This window comes from Lonchura striata, chromosome 8 (genome assembly GCF_050655825.1).
Source record: "Lonchura striata isolate lonStrDom1 chromosome 8, ASM5065582v1, whole genome shotgun sequence".
Lineage (NCBI taxonomy): Eukaryota > Metazoa > Chordata > Aves > Passeriformes > Estrildidae > Lonchura > Lonchura striata.
The window spans coordinates 5236952-5253281 of NC_140710.1; the positions used below are offsets into that span (position 1 = coordinate 5236952).

The 16330-nt window shown below is 47.3% G+C and overlaps 2 protein-coding genes across 8 annotated transcripts; one reads left to right on the forward strand and one right to left on the reverse strand.

Moving 5' to 3' along the window:
* Positions 1-1181: 1181 nt before the first annotated feature.
* On the reverse strand, positions 1182-5162 carry MRPL37 (mitochondrial ribosomal protein L37). The gene is made up of 7 exons (XM_021542889.3): positions 4713-5162; positions 4321-4504; positions 3756-3871; positions 3083-3268; positions 2653-2810; positions 1971-2174; positions 1182-1405 (listed from the first exon to the last, which is right to left on the reverse strand). Exons 1-7 carry the CDS (start codon positions 5086-5088, stop codon positions 1328-1330), a joined length of 1302 nt encoding a protein of 433 aa, XP_021398564.3. The 5' UTR covers positions 5089-5162; the 3' UTR covers positions 1182-1327.
* On the forward strand, positions 5145-16254 carry CYB5RL (cytochrome b5 reductase like). 7 transcript variants are annotated; one of them, XM_085586227.1, is made up of 7 exons: positions 5145-5268; positions 6499-6678; positions 7517-7665; positions 8784-8871; positions 11897-12001; positions 13101-13304; positions 14906-16254. In XM_085586227.1, exons 2-7 carry the CDS (start codon positions 6502-6504, stop codon positions 15107-15109), a joined length of 927 nt encoding a protein of 308 aa, XP_085442353.1. In that variant the 5' UTR covers positions 5145-5268; positions 6499-6501; the 3' UTR covers positions 15110-16254. The 7 variants fall into 7 exon arrangements, with proteins under 7 accessions (XP_085442353.1, XP_085442357.1, XP_085442356.1 ...); XM_085586231.1 differs by having other exon boundaries at positions 5180-5280; XM_085586230.1 differs by having other exon boundaries at positions 5224-5247.
* Positions 16255-16330: the final 76 nt, after the last annotated feature.

The following is a 16330-nucleotide window of genomic DNA, read 5'->3' on the forward strand; positions in this document are numbered from 1 at the left end:
ATGTCAAGCAGGGTCCTTGTGACACAGCAGGGAGGCAACAGCCCGAGAAAGAAACACCCACTGCGTGTGACAGGCTCCACAGAGCACAGCTCTGTTCAAATGTATTCCCAAACACCTGGGTGCAAATCACAGACCTGAACAGATTTACTCCGTTGAGCTGAATTAGGAATCCCTGGAGCAGGCAGGATTAAGATGATGCAGAGCAATGCAATGGTTATGAGGCTTTTTCTCTTTCAAGCACTTCTTCTGCTAACTGTAGAGGGATTTGTTAATTTAGCTTGCAGCCACTGCATCCCAATTTACGGGGTGCAATTGTTGATCTCAAATGTGACTGGAGAACATTCCCGAAAGCTGCAGAGTGGAGCTGCCTGATGGGCTGGGGCTGGAACACACAACTGGGGTGTTCATCCAGATGGCCAGGGATCACAAAGCACAGACCAGCCTCTGACACAAGACACTGAAGTGAGATTAATTTCTTGGAAATGTGCTCTTCCACACCTTAAAATAGCACAGGCTGTCCTCTCCCTTCCCATGTGCTGGAGGGTACCAGAACTGCAAAACATTCTACATTTGGCTGCAGCTAATTTAGCTTTCATTTTATAAAACCCACACTAATCCCCCCATGTTAAAAAGAATATGCTTCCTGCTCAGTTAACTCTGTGTGGCAGGAAGAAATTCTTCCTTTGTATTTTTAGCAGCAAATACCAGCTACAGGCACCAAAGTTTCCCTCTACATTCTACACCACTTTCCCCAAATGCACAGGTCTCTTCATCCAGGATTGGGGGATAAAAGGACTGTGGTTCTACAGATCCAACAAAGCAATCCCTCCGATTAAGTGCTTTGGGAACTAAGCAAAGGGCAGCACGACGCATCCCACGGCAGCCAGGAGTAAAACAAAGTCAAAGCCAGGCAGAATGAAAAAGCCTCGTAGCTCAGGCTTTCCCCTTGAAGCTTTTTAAGTCTCTTCTGCATTCAGAGGGACTCAAAGCAACCTCGGGAATAGGTTTGAGTCTGGCTCTGTGCAGAAGCACACTGAGAGCAGAGCCTGCGCAGAGGAATAATGACTGGCTTATGTTCTTCCCAGGCAATGGAGGAAGAGTGCAGGAGGATGCATCTGATGACTTCTCTAACCCAAATCCAGAGGTGAGCCCCTAAAATGAAAGAGTTTCTTCATGCACTGTTTAGTTAAAAAAAAGATTTTACTTTCAGTAACAATATAATTTATTTTTTAAAGTAAATTAATCCACCTTTCTTTAATTATGTGATGGTTCTGGCAAAGAGAAGCAGCAGGTACAGTTGGTGAAGTATTTTCATTTGAGCTGAATTTCACACAGTTCCATGCAGATACAGTGCCAGAAACTTCTTGAATGTGTCTGGCTGAAAGCCAGAAATTCCAGCGGGCTTCTGCAGAGAAAAAGACACGGATGCTCAGTTTGCAGTGAAGTGATTAATGTAGACAAACAACGGCTTTAAACATGCTTGAATAAGACTTTCAGGCATGGCAGCTTCCAAATTGTGCTCTCCCTCCCCAGAAGGGTTTGTGCGGGGGTACTTCCACTGGTGTCAATCTCAGAGGGCAGAACCCCTTTGCCTGTGAGTGAGATACCCTCCCAGTATAACCAGTCCTGGCAGCCCCGTGCTCTATTCATTCCCCAGAGAGGCTGACTGTCTCTTGTGGGAGTTCCCTTCCTCAGAGCTGGCTTGGAACAAGCACATTATGAGATGGTGAATTACAGCTGGGGGTATCTGTCTGGAGGAGTTCATGTTAAGCTTGGCATGTCACACATCAGCACTACAAATATTCAGGAACTGGTACCTTCAGAAATACCTGTTCAGGTAAAAATTAGGCCAATGTCCCCTTCAGGTCCCTCCAGTAAGTTTAAAACCTGCTGCAGCACTGTGCCAGCTCCCAGACCCCAGCTGTGGTGAAAGGGCACCATTTCCACTACCTTTCCCAAGTTTTCCTTACCGTAACAACTCTCTTCTTGACTTCTGGGACACATTGGGCTCTCTCATACAGGTTCTGATCAGAGTCAATCCAGACTAGATTTTTTATGCCATCATTAGAGACAAGGTCTGTTGTATTTAACTGGAACACCATGAACTGGAAGAGCTGTCCATCTGTGCCAATGCTTTGCACCACTACTGGCTGTTCCAAAACCTTGGGATCATTCTAGGAAAAGAAGGAGCATGTGGGGGAGAATGTTTCAAAAGCTAGTTACAACAGAAATCATATGAGTACTTGCTGATTCTGCATCTTTGGGTTGGTTTAAAGCCAAGATTTTAATAAATATATTGTTACCTTGCCCAGAAAATTACTCTAGTCAAACAAGTTTTGAATGTAGATTTTGTATTTTAATTAAAATTCCTCCTTCAGCCAGCAATGAACTGTCAATTTACATACTGAGCTGTGGGATGGGTTAGAGTTTTACAGCTGAACTTATTCCCTGGTTCCTGCCCATACCACCCCACTGCATCACAAACATGCCCACTGCTGAGCAGTGGATTTCTGGATCTCTGAAGGTTGGGTTTTCACCTCTGGACTGGGAAGCTTGGATGTGAAAATGACTGTAGGGAGCTCTCAGGCCTCCCTGCAGTGGCTGCAGCAGCAGAGGAAGAAGAGAGGCCCAGCAGCAGGATCCCATACGTACCCCGTGGAGCGCCTTGGCCTTGGCCAGCGCGTTGCCAAAAGCAAACATCAGCATTTTAGCACGGAGCTGTTCTGGTCTGAACCTGTTAGTGCGAATGTTGGCAGACTCCAGGAGGAACAGGGTGTGAGGATGAGAGTAGGGATAACCATCTCTGAAACCTAAAGGGCACACACTCATGTCAGAAACCGCTCAGGAAGGCACTGTGCAGCCAAGGTTTTCTCCCCTTATCTTCAGGAACTGCTCAAGTAGTTTGCTGGGGTTGGAGTTCTTGTCCTCAGTCCTGCTTAGGCAACAATATACACACCACACTGCAAACCTGTGCCCACTCCTCTGTCCCCTCACTCCCACACAGTCCCTACTCTCAGGTGTCCCCAGAAGGACAAGGACTCCCAAGTTAACCCTGACACAGATAATTATCATCAACACTGACCTGTATCATTGAACTCTTTGTACACATTCACCTCCTGAAGATCGATTGTAGGCGCAATGGGATAGAAGGTCTCCAGAACATGTTCTTTGGTGGCCAGTATCTCCTCCTTGGAGGCTACTGGTGGTATTGGGGTCATAGAGTTCATGAGTATTCCACTCGGGCCACGGACCTGAAGGAGGATGGATTCTGGAGAGGGAAATCAGGCTACAGTCAAACATTGGTGAAATAATATCAGGGAAAGATGTAAATTTCCTTTTGCCAATCTGTTCTGCAAGGCTCACTCTCTCGCCCTCACCTCCAAACCTATCTTAAATAGTAACTCGTGTAGGTTCTTCTAAAATGCCAACGTTAATTGCTAGGGCTAAGTTCTTAACTAAACATCCTTAGAAAAACAACAGCACTGATTTAGGACACAGAAAATAAACAATCAGGTCTAAGAGACTGGCTCCCTTCTCCCACTATCTTGTCAATATTGAGTAACAGCTAATAAACTCCTCAGGGACAGCATCCTGCCATCATCCTTGGCTGCCCATGCCAATAGCGCTGTTTAAACCAGAAAGAACTACCTGGTTCCAGAAATTGTTTAATTTTTTCCCAAGTCCTCAGCCTTAAAGGCAGGAGCTTTGCTACCCCTCTTAGAGAGCTAAAAGCTTCCACCACAGCAGCAACTGACCTCTTTCCCACGTTGCTGCTATCCTGCAGTTTCTAGCCAACATCCTTTTACTCAGAGAAGGAAACTTCCCAGACATTAACCGGCATATATGTATCAGGTTTTCAAACAGCATTGGGCTGTAAAACAAGAAAAGAAACAGTTACATAAAAATGAGATCATAATAGCAGGCAGATGCTTCTGGGGCACTAATGCTGTAAAATTACTGTATGTAAAACATACAATGGCATAACACTCCCAAACAGTTAACAGAGATTGCAGATTGGTATCACACACACCAAGCCTGTTTCAAGTTGGCAGAGGTAATGCTTACAATTATTTTAAAAACTGATACTTTGCATCAGCTAGAAGTAGATCGGGAGTTGACACAGAGAGACATTGGCCTGAAAGAAGCTTTGATCTAGCGTAGTATTTATGTCAGTGCTACTGCCAATATTCAGAATTGGGTTTCATTTGTTGCTTTGGTTGTTGCTTTTTTGGTTTGACAATCTGACGGTCTTTCCACGGAAGAGCTGTGTATGAATTTTCTCTGTAGCGTTTAAAACCTCCCTTACAGCTGAGCACTCACCAATATCGTTCCCTCCTGGGAGCAACCTCTGCCGTGTCCCAGAGCCGCGCGTGGGACACCATGCGTTCCGCCCTCTCCTCGAGCTCCTGGAGCCCAAGGGCCGGGTTGTCCAGAATGCCCTGCACGGCTGGGGGCAAACCTTCCACCAGCTTCGTCTTGGTGAGCCACTGCGCCTGCCGCACTCCTGGAAACACAACCCAGCGTGATCTATCACAGCTCACAGTGGCGATGCTCTAGCCCCCTTCCAGCCCAAGCCACTCTATGCGTGACCGGCAGCTCATGGGGCTGGGCAGGCTCTGCAGAGCCCGTGTTTTACACTCTGTGCGAGGAGAACCCTCGGCAGGAGGAGCAGGGCGGGTGCTCGGGCCGGGGCCAGCGCGGGTGCCCGGTACCTTCCAGCATGCGGACACCCTGGTGGCAGATGTAGCACCCGCGCTCCTTGTACAGCGCCATCTCCTCGTAGCGCGGCCCCGGCGAGTGCCAGGGGTCGCGCCAGCCGCGCTCCCAGGCCGGGAAGCGCGGCCGGGCCAGGCCGGGCACGTAGTGCAGCCGCTCCGCGTACGTGACGGCGTCCAGCTCCACCTGCTCCCGCACCGACCGCGGCTCCGCCAGCTCCGCCAGCACCTCCGGCGGCGGCCCGCGCACGGTCCAGGGCGTGCGCGGAAGCGGCGAGCGGTGGCGGGGCCGCCCCGCGCGGGTGGCGAGGCCCCGCGCCGCCGCCGCTGCCACCACCCCCGCCCGCCTCAGCGCCATCGGCCCCGCCGCCATCCTCCTGCTGCTCCTCCTCCCGCCGCCGCCTCAGCGCCCGCCCGCCGCCATCTTGGCGAGGCTCGTCCCCCACCGCCACCCGCGGTGACTGACGGCGCCGGCGGCCAATGGCGGGCAGGCGCGCCCCGCCGTAAGGGAGGGTCGGCAAATTGCCTGGCGGTGAGGGCAGGCGCTGGGCTGGTGAGCGGCGAGGTGGGCGGGGAGAGGCGCCTCATCTCCTGTGGGGCGGGGGGGGCACTTGGCAGACCGTCCCTGGGCGGGAGCTGTGGTGTCCCGGGGCTGGGGCCGCTCTGCCCCGGGCCGGTCAGTCCGAGCCCCCGGGCCGGTCCGTCCCAAGCCCCGGGCGCGCACAGTAAGTGCTCGAAACTCTGTAAATCTGCGCAGCCCCGAGCCCGGGCGTCTCGGACTCACCCGCGGCCACGTCGGGTTAACCCCCTCTGATAGCCCGTGGGTGCTCCGCGTCCCCGGACAGAGCGGTAGGAAGCCGGGGCAGTCGCCTTTGGTTCTTTCTTCCGTTCGCCCCCCCTCCTTGAAATGAGTGTGTTCTGTTACAGGGGTGGAGGTTAGTTAATTAATTGACCTTGACAGTGAAACTGCTGGAAGCGCTAAGTGTTCGCTTCCTCCACGTCGTCACCCGTGGCTTCATAATTTCCTGCGGACCGGTTTGTGTCCGAGGGATGCGGGCCCGAGCGCGCTGTGAGCAGCCTCCGCTCCTCCCGTGTGTACGAGGCCTGCAGCGCTTTTGGCCTCAGGACTGTTGAGAGCCTACAACTCGCTTGGAGGCAACGGGAGCAAGAATTATAAAATCCTGTGCTTCCTTACCTGTGCGTTTAGAGCCGTATAGTCAAAGCCCATGACCAAAGTGGTTGTTTCACCGAGACTTTGCCCTCTTTGCCTCAAGTCTCTGGGCTCTGCAGGCTGCTTTCAGCTCGCTGCCCTTCCCCCCGTTCCAAAGCTGCACAGAACTCGGGCCGCATCTGGTGGCTGGGTTTGTTACCCATTGTCCTGGTGGTTGGGTTTGTTGCCCTTTCTCCTGGACCGAGCAGCAGATTTTTAAGATATTTCTGCTCCGGGTGACCAAGTGGCTCTATTGTAGGAAATCACCACGGCGGAACGAGCAGGATTAAAGGGTGTAGCATTGCCTGGGCAGCCTGTCTGGGGAGGAGGGCCCAAGGCTGGGCTGAGGCTCTGCTCTGGGCTGGTGGCTGCGAGGTCTGGTGTTTGTGCAGGGGCATTGAGCACTAGAGCAAAAATGGGGTGTTGCAGACACAGACCAGCTCCAGATTTTCGGTTTGACACACACGCAAAATGCTCAAGAGAGATTTTCTGTCCTTCTCCGAAAACACCCAGCTCATGAGCACGCGCTGCTTTTCATCGTGCTGGGTTTGATGCAGGGCTTGTGTTTTGCAGGCAATGAGTGACAACGAGGAGGACTGGCTGGCTCTGAGGCCCCAGGAACCTTCTCCATCCCAGTGCTGCGGCAGCGGCTGCAAGCCCTGCATCTACGATGTGTACGAGAAGGAGCTTGCACAGTGGGAGAGAGCCAAAGCAATGCAAGACAAAAGCCTTCTCATGGGAAAGAAGGAGCAGGTCGATTTCTCTTCATCGCATTCTGGAGCCTGTGCTTTGATCGTACTTGTTCAGTGTGGGGTGGTGGTGTTGGGCGAGGGATGCAGGGGTAAATTCAAATGGTGCCTTAAGAGAGGGCTGTAAATGCAATTCTCCAAAGTCAGCCTTCACCCTCCCCCTTGGCCACTCTCTCCCTGCTGTAATGTGATTTTCCAAGTGTAGAGTTCTCCCTGGTGTCGCATTACAGCTCTGGCTCTGCAGCTTCTCCTCTCTGAGTTTCCTCGCAGAAGCTTTGTTCTCCTCACCTTTCTCATCTTTGCCTGATTTTTAGACTTGTATTTTGATACCGACAAAAAATTGCGTTGTGTGTGGTTGAGCAGTTGTCTTCAGAGTGTAATTTTAAGTCTGTCATTGCCCTTTTACATTAGATTAACTATGCTGGGTCAAGCAAAAAAGATCAGCTGAAACAACTGACAATATTTTCTGTTCACTGTGGCCATCAGCAGGTTGCAAAGTTGTCCCCAAAGCAGCACTTGGCTTTTTTAGCAGAATTATTTCTGTTTGTTTCCAGACATGAGAAAATGATTGCAGTGAGTCATAATAGGATGACCTTGCTGTAAGGTGTAAAAAAAAGTAATTTAAAAAGGTGGTGGTGGGGAGAAATGCAAGATCCCAAAGTGCATGCTGCAGAACATGATAATGAATCAGCAGAGAGCTGGAATTTGCACCGGCCCTCAGTGTTTAATATACGTCCTGAGTATCTCTGGCACTAAATGAGCACACACGTTTGCTTCCAGAGAAAAATGAAATAATAAAAGACACCATCTAACCAAGTAATTATTAATTGTTGTTCTTGCAGAGCAATAATTCAGAGCTGAATCCGGATACATTCACTGCATTCAGCGTGAGCTTGGTGGAGCAGCTGACAGAGGACACCTACCAGTACAAATTTGAATTACCGGGAAATAGCAGCCTGCAATTGAGTTTAGGACAACATATCGTGTTAAGGTATTGTTCTCTGTGCTAGTTAAACAGTCTGCATTATGTAACCTAACACGTAGGGTTTTGTCAATAGACAAAGGCTTCATAGCAGGCAAATCATGATTTCTGTACCTCCACAATGACACAGATGAAAGGGCTCGTGAGCTCGCTGCCTCTACTAATTCTATGGTAAAAGCTGTAGTTTTCTTCAGCATTATCCCTGCGTTGGTGGCTCACAAAGAACTAGGTGTGATTAAGAAAATACATTTGCAGAGAGAAAGATTTAAAAGAATAGATCTTACAACAGATTATTTACTCCACTGTGTTGGAATGAAGACAGTGAGCTGCACTTGCCCCAGAGCTAGGTATTTTAGGCCCTGTATCTTGGGGTAACTCAGCACCCCAGTACCCAGGCACTGCCTGACTGATTTCTAGCAAAACAATCCTCCTGTGTAGTTTGCTGCTTGCCAGAAAGGGGCCACTTGGGGAAAGTTTCTGTCTCTGAGCCATCTGTGGTGATCATTGCCAGATAGAGAAAGTCCTGTTAGGATGCCATTGATGTGCATCTGTTGACGTCCCTGGTACATTCAGGGCTGGTGTGTGCAGCTGGCTCTGCTGACAGCACACGCTCCTCCCTCCAGCCCTGGCTCATCACACAGCACAGAAAAAGGTTTGGTCACTTCAATCAATTCCCGTGGTCAGTAGCAAAGAGCAGGGTGGATAATTCCATGGAAAGGGAGGGCTTACAGGAAAATACAGTCTATATTGACAAGGCCTGAGGTCAAGGCTGTGCCTTGGCTTTTGTTATTTGATTACCAGATGCTGACTGGATGCAGAAAGTGACCCCAGCTCTAAAGGAGCAGCAAACTTAAGCATTTTCTCTCCCCTTTGCCACTCATGCACGTTTTTACAAAATCCCTTTCAGGGGTGTGTCCAGGAGCTGGATGTGGTACAGCTGAGGCCACCATCGGGAAAACAAAAGGTGCTGTTAGCCATTAAGTTCCCCCTGGATTTCTGCCTCTGGAAGAGAAATGTTTTGCATCTGTGCACAGGGTGGGCCACTGGGCAGAGGGCCTGTCTCCCAGAGAGCTGCAGGAGCCCCCCTAAAGACCCAAGTCACAGGGGTTTCCTGTTTCTCTTCTCAGAGGAGTGGTGAATGGTTTGGAGGTCCAGAGAGCCTATACTCCAATTAGCCCCAGGAATGCAGAAGGTTACTTTGAAGTTCTAATTAAAGTAAGTAAGCCTGGACAATATGGATTAGAGTATAAGGTGTTTTCTTTAGGAACCAAGCCTGCCCTCAGTGTTTCAAGTGAGACTCTCTCAAATCCCTCATGGACTGTTTCTCTGTTGTTTTGAAGCGTTTTTGCTTTGCTGATAAAAATTGCAGTTTTTCCCACAAAACTGAAAGCAGGATAAGTTGACGCACAAACATGTGCTTTGCAGCAGAAGCCCTGGGATCACCTGGGAGAGCCCCTGGGATGGAAAGATGTGTCCATTCCACTTCTCTCCTTTCATTTGGCTTTTTCAGGCTGTCTTTGAAATCACACCCATTTGTCAGCCCAGCTGAACCACTGATTATGGGAAATGTCTGCCCTTATCCTTCCCCCTGTATTTTACTTGAAGAACACCCCTCTGTCACTGGGCAGCTGCCCCTGGTGTTAAGAAAGGGCTCTGGAGCTGCAGTTTGAGAGGGATTTTGTGGCCCACAGGGCAGAGAGGTGTCCCATAGGCACAGGCTACAGCTATTGAGGTGGACATGGTGGCAGAGCCCATTTTGGACAAATGTCCTCATCTTTATGGAGTCAACCACAAAATGCTGGTTGAGTTCAAAATGATTTTATAGAAGATTTGGCTAGAAATTTGTCTCATGTAAGTCTTCAGGGTGCTCATAAATTATTATTATTTTGTGTGGCAAATACTGACTTGATCATTTTTCCAATACTGCATCTGTATGTCACTAGGGACTCCTCAGAGCAGACACAGACTTCAGTACAGGTGTGAAATTCAGAGTGCTGGGTATCCCAGGTGGTTTGCAGAAAAGGGCCACTTGTTCTCTGCCTGTCTTCCAGGATTTCACATTTCTGGGGTTTATTATGCATTGTATGTTCTAACACAAACCCTGCTCTTTAGAAAAGTGAACAGCTTCTCTAGGACACCTGTGGGAGGGTCATTTCCCCATTCTTGTGGCAATTGTTGTATAGTAGGGGAGAGAAACGTTGCATTTGAGTTGCATTAATAGGATACATTCATAGGATGACTGTGAAATTTCATGTATAGCAGCTCATTACTCACAGGTTTTGCATTTCAATAATAATAGTAATGATTGTAATGATACCTTTCCTTTATATAGAACCTTTCATCCCAAAAGGAGCTATAGTTATTCTTTGGCAGTGACAAAAGAGGTTGGTAACACCCAGTGTAAAGCAGCCATTTTTATAACTCACTCTGTAGGTTGTGGTATATTTCACACTATTGAGGCAATTTTGGAAAGTAGTATATTATTATTACTATGTAATCCAAGCACTGTTCAAACCCTTCTGTCTCCTATTATTATGGCATTGCATTTGTGATACTACAGTTAAGAGTGAGGGAGTTGCCATTTACAGAGCATAACCCTCTTTTTGAGTGATTTTATAATGTTAGGGTTTCTCTCCATGTAAAACGGGGTGTGGAAGTTTTCCCCCAGGAGATATATTTTTTCTTTTTATTTAGAAAAACTCATTTTTAACCTACTCAATCACTTTTCACATCAATTTTTTTTGGAAATAATTTTGGTGAAAGAAGGATTGGTTTAGTTTCCATTACCCTGTCCTTTGGGAAGAGGCAGTAATTGAACTTTTCTGCTCTTGCCTTGGGTTTCTGGATGTATTTGAAGAAGGGAGGTATAAAATTTGCTTCTCTGAAGCAAGTGCACACTCTTTGCATGAGACTTAGCACCTGCCCAGAGCCCTCTGAACATAAAAGAATTCTGACAGTAACTCAGAGCCTGGATGTGTGTGTGATTTACCTTTTGAATGTAACAACTGGTGCTAATACTTCTTAATATTTCAGGTTTTAAGTGAGAGGCTGGGAAGGGAGGAGCATCTTTTTTCTTTCTTAGCTAACACTGCTTGCAGTCACAAGCACAGGCTCCCTCACTCGCTTTTTCTGAGCTGCTTTGTGGTTCACCAATTTTGTTTGCCTGCAGTGCAGCTTGGTGGCCAGCCAAGGCACTGGGGTGTGGAGCCAGGCTTCTCTCCAATGCCTGTGCAGGAAATACCCCAAATACACTTCTTTTGTGTGGGCTGGAGTTGCCAAGGGCTTGTATCACACCCCATCTTCTGACCCCTGGTTGTGTTGCTCTTCCCCAGGCTTATCCTGTGAGACCCATTGTGTGCTGCAGCTTTGGGCTTTCAGCTCTTGCTGCTTGGGTCAGTCCTGGTTCTCTGGACACATCCCAGACCATGGCTGCTCTTTTGCTCACATTTCCTCCTAAAACGTTCAGTGGTCACACATTTAGGGCATGGGTGCAACATGACTACTTGGACAAGTCCTTCATTTTCTAGCCTCTTGTCCCTTCTCTGTTTCCAGCAAGCACTGAGCGCTTCTCCTCAGTCATGAGATCAGCATTCCTGCAAGCAACAGCCTGGATAATGTTGTTTGTGCCTGGTGGAAAGTGAAGCAGGTTTTTTGCTCCTGTTTTTCTTCCACGTATTCTTTTGGAACTATGGAGGCATCCCTCAGCATCCAGATGATCTGGTCTGAAAACAAAGAGTTTTACAAATGAGAAACCTGACTTTGGGTCAGTAATTGTATCAGTGCAGCATCTGAGAGACTGAAACAAAGCAAGAGCTATGTGGTGTTTATATAACTAACAGTACCCAGAGGGCATTTCCAGACCCCCATACCCTGAGATTTGGAGAACACTTGAAGGCCTGCTCTGTGCTTTGCATTCAAGACACTCTTCTCTGTGTGCTTTGTAAGCAAGAACTCTGATAAGCTTTTCCAGTTTTGGAAATTCAGGCTGCGTGAGAAGGGGGTTGTGTTTACATTATAGTCAAGCTGGAGTGGTTCCAATATGATTTAATTTAAATGTCTTTGTTTTGGGTATAACTTTGAGTTATTTTTCAAACAGATCATTCTTTCTTTTTTAAATACACAAAATGGTTTTTTGTCCCCTTTTCGTTTAAATGTAGATAACTTTATAATCGACTTTAAGCTGGGAAACTTTCCAATGGAGTATAATTATTCTTTTCTTTTGTGCAATGTTTTTTATTAGTGCTATGAAGCTGGGCTAATGTCACAATACATAAAAACATGGAAAAGAGGAGACGTGGTCTTTTGGCGTGGGCCGTTTGGAGGGTTCCCATATCAACCTAATAAGGTTAGTTCCTAAGAGCCATAGGATGCTTCAGCCTGTGGCAGCAAGCTTTGTTCAATACTCTGAAGGGAAGACATCAATTTGATTACTGTTTTCATGATTATTTTAGAGACTTCCTGGGTTACTGTACAGTGTGACAGCATTAGCAGTCAGTTGGAGCACTTTCTTGAACTGCAGAATATTTAAGAGGGAAGAGGAGATGGATGGGAGGCAGGAAAATATTAGCAAGGCTCTGTGTTCATCACTTGCATTAAGAATTCCTGATGTGCCTAACAAAGGGAACTTTCTTTGCACCAGCAATGAGTGTAGATGGGTTTTTGCCTGATTTGACCCACATCTCTGTGTTGTGACTGAGTAGGGGTGAAGAGCAGGTGTTAATCTTCTCCTCTTTCGGGTATTCCCTGAGCTGTAGAGGTGTCAAGTCGCTCCCCAAAGTCGCTGATCCCACCTGCCAATACCAGGCTGGCTGCAGGGAAAGGCAGATCTGGTTTCAGGGGGAGGCTTCTCACACACACTAATTCAGTTACTTAATTCTGACCTTTCAAATGAGGAGCAAATTTGAAACACTGGTCATTAAGATCCCAAAGCCTTTTGGGGTTTTTGGTGGATTTGATTTTGTTTGGCCTTTTTTTTCCCCAACAAAAATAAGTAAAATCTGAGTGGGCAAGCTTAATGCAGAGCAATTGTGTTCTGCTTCCTGACACACTCGTTGCCTCCAGGGGACGTTCGGGATTTTACTTTGCAAAAACAAAGAGTAACCCAGGGAGCATTCCCAGTGGAAGAAAACACAGGGGGTCAGCAAAGCATACTGCAGAATTGAAACTGAAACGTGAATTAATTGAAATCAAGGCTAAAGTTAGGATAAATCATTATATTTGGGTAAAATCCAGTTTTGTTAGATCTGATATGTAAACTCTTTTAAGTGCTATGTGTAATCCTTTGCAGAAAAATACATTTTGGGATTTAAATTACCAGTTCATGACCTTCTGGTATGTTGTTTCTCAAGAGACCCTTTACCAGGGTGGCAGCAAGAGGAGCTGACCATGAGCACATTCATTTCCAGCCACCACAGCTCATTCCTAATTCTCTGTTTTGTTGTTAGCATGGAGAACTCCTCATGCTGGCTTCTGGCACTGGCCTTGCACCAATGATTCCCATCCTCCAGTCCATAACAGATGATGAAGAGGATGAAACCTTTGTGACTCTTGTTGGCTGCTTCCCTACATTTGACAAAATTTATTTAAAACCTCTTCTGCAGGATTTGGCTCGGTACTGGAATATTAGAATATTTTATGTCCTAAGCCAGGTAAGTAAATGGATATGAAGTGTGTTTGTATGAGGGTTCTGTGTGCTGGATGAGCCTCTGCCTCCTCCACTTTTCCATAAGCATGAGATTATTTCTTTCCCAGTCATCTGGCCTAATTTGTGATCCAGTAGCTGCTGTTCTTAAATCTGCTACATGTACTCACACTGCTACTGGTCTGGAGAATTTTGGGGAATGGCCATCACTGTTCTGTTTTGCCTCCCTGTTCTATTGGGATGGACCTGCTGTTCTATATTCATTGTTGGTTATTCTCCCCCATTTCAGACTGTTGTTGTTGCACCTAAACAGCAAATAAGCTGGTTTTCTTCTTCCTAATGCCAGTGCCTTAATCTCTCCTTATCTTCCATTCTTTGCTCGTGGCTAGAGCTCTCCTCTGGTGTGCAAGCACCAACTTCCCAGCAATTATTTTTCCTTGCTGACCCATTTTTAAACTTCTAAAAGTTGTCTCCCTCTCTGTAAAATTACTTTCCTGCCACATTCATGGGATGAGGGCATACCTCTCAATGGTCTTACATTTTGAGCAGTCTTTTTCATTTCCATTTGGTCCCAAAGTTACCCGTGTTCTGCACGGATTTGGTGGTTAAAAATTATTTCCGTCAGAAATGAGGATTCATTGCTGGGAGGATATAGAAAGAATTATTTATGCTAAGGGAATGAATCCCATTGCATTTTTAGTTTCTCAGATGAATCATTTCTTGTATCTCTCACAGTGGAGCTGCCTCATACATTCTGTTCCACACGTGGCCTTGGCAAGATGAGATTTGAAACACTGTAGAGGGAAATGTGCTGGTAACTTGGGCACCCCCTCAGCTGCTCTGCAGGATCATAACCATAATTGTCTCTGGTGACATGGCTTAAATACCCTTTTCAGGGTGTTTAAACTCTTTGACTGCTGTCTCAAAGGCATGAGGAGGTCTTGAAATTCAATCAGCAAAGGGCATGAAACCCACCTGACCCCTGTCAACACTGTCTGCCCTCCTCTCTCCCTTTTTCCTCCTCTCTTAGGAGGTTTGTGCTAGTCCAAGGCTGGCTCGTGCATCCTCCCTCTTGAGATTGTGTATCTGTCTGTATTTCATTGTGCTGCCTGTCACCACCACATCTGAGCACCTTCTGCTCCTGATTAACTGCAGCAGAGGAGTCCCTGCTGGATCCAGCACCGCAGGAGCTGACACATCTCATGGGATCAGAGCTGGATTCTTTCAGTTTTGGTCAAGGGAGATGGGACTGAAAGAGACTTGGGAATGGGAGAGGCAATGGAGAGGAATAGACTTGGGATTTGGGAATAGGAAGGGTGCCTTGGGAGATGGTTCTCAATGGAAAAGGTTCTGCAGCATTTATTTGTGATAGTTACATTGTGGTTTTGTTCAGTCCCCTCTGAGTGAGTGGCTGGGTCCTGTGGCAGGGAAAGATTTCATCTGGGCTTAAGAAGAGGAATGCAGCTCTCGGGAAGGGTCAGTGTCACCCATATGTTTCACAAAGGTGAAAATCATCCTGTGCACCACTGTGAAGAGAGGAGGGAGATTCAGCTCTAAGGAATGTTGTCCTTTTTAACATCACACACAGCAAACCTTTTACCTTTCCAGGAAACTTCACTGGAAAAACTTCCTTGGAGCTATCAGGAAAACACATACACTGGTCGTCTCAATGAAGACTTGATGAAGACAATAGTAAATTCCTGTCGAAGAAAGCCATTTGTATTAATTTGTGGCTCTTCTGCATTCAATGAAGATATGAGTAGATACTTGAAAGTTGTAGGAATTGAAGAAGATTCCTGTTTTGTCTTTTAACAGTACATTCCTGACCTGAGGAACCTTAGGCTGAGCCTTGGATGTCCTTGTTTCTTTGCAGACATTGCACAAAATGGGCCTGCTCAGAAGACTGAGCTCCTTGGAGCAACTATTTGTTGATCCTCACTCCAGGGTGTTTTAAGGAACAGGTGCCATTCCAAAGTGGCTGGTACATGGTCTACCACCCATACCTCAGGGACTGCATGGCAATTTTAATGGAAGTCTTCAAGTGCAATTTTAAGAGGGAGATCTCCTTAAGGGGGTACTAGAAAGCATCCATGCACACAGCTCTGCTGTAACATGAGGATTGGTGACTTGCTTTGCAGTCTGTGTTATTCTGCAGTGGTGGTGTGCCCTGTTAGGTGTCCAGAGGAGAGATACAATCCTCAGGGATCCTTGCCAGGCCAAGGGGACCGCAGAGTTGGGATCACTTTGGTTCTGTCATGTGCAGGCTCATGTCAGGCAAGTCCCTTCAATCTCACTGTGCCTCAATTGCCCCATTATACAGTAATACAGAGAAGGTGGCACTGATCTCTGAAAACAGCTATTCCAACTGTATATGGAAAAAGTATCCATAAGGATGGAATGATACTTTCTGTCTAGTGAGAACTTAGGCAGGCTGAGCTCCTGCCCTGGCACAGCCTGTGGTACCTATCCTGTGCTTAACCCTTGAAATGCTACCTGGGAACACAAAGACATGTCCTAAATCTGGGAGAGCGTGGCTGGGTGGTGGCTGCTGTCTGTCAGGGAGGATGGTTATTTGCTTTCCATGTCCCCTTAGTGTTGTATCATAACCCTGGCTCATTAAATTGAACCTCTTTACAAATAAACAGCTGTTTGATGTTGTCACAGGACTCTCTCAGGTGCCTGAGGAGGTTCCCTAAGCATACAGGAACACCACCTGAGGAGGGAAAGCTGCATGGGGTGTGCTGGGGTGCTTTCCTGTGGGACAGGGAGCAGAGCTGGGGAGCCGCCTCAGGGATGGCAGCCTGGCACAGCACACAGCCTGGGCACCTGGGCCTCTTCCTCTTTTTTTCAGTCCAAAATGCTGCTGCTTTTCCTCTGAGGTATGTGCTATCCACTCTTTTATCTTTTCAGACTGGTGTGTTTAGTATCTACGCCTGGAAATACAACAGTCCTGCACACCTTGTGTTTTTCTGTTCATTCCCAGTTCATCCTGTGGTGGGGTTTTCCAGGCTGTGTCAGATGATTATTGCATTA

What these genes read in the sequence shown, in the direction of transcription:
- CYB5RL (XM_085586227.1), top strand. Translation starts at nt 6,502, where the DNA reads ATGAGTGACAACGAGGAGGACTGGCTGGCTCTGAGGCCCCAGGAACCT. An exon ending in TCATGGGAAAGAAGGAGCAG is followed by an intron (nt 6,679 to 7,516) that starts GTCGATTTCTCT and finishes TTGTTCTTGCAG; the next exon opens with AGCAATAATTCAGAGCTGAA. An exon ending in GGACAACATATCGTGTTAAG is followed by an intron (nt 7,666 to 8,783) that starts GTATTGTTCTCT and finishes TTCTCTTCTCAG; the next exon opens with AGGAGTGGTGAATGGTTTGG.
- MRPL37 (XM_021542889.3), bottom strand. Translation starts at nt 5,088, where the DNA reads ATGGCGGCGGGGCCGATGGCGCTGAGGCGGGCGGGGGTGGTGGCAGCG. An exon ending in GGGTGTCCGCATGCTGGAAG is followed by an intron (nt 4,505 to 4,712) that starts GTACCGGGCACC and finishes TTGTGTTTCCAG; the next exon opens with GAGTGCGGCAGGCGCAGTGG. An exon ending in TCAAGAAGAGAGTTGTTACG is followed by an intron (nt 1,406 to 1,970) that starts GTAAGGAAAACT and finishes TTTTCTCTGCAG; the next exon opens with AAGCCCGCTGGAATTTCTGG.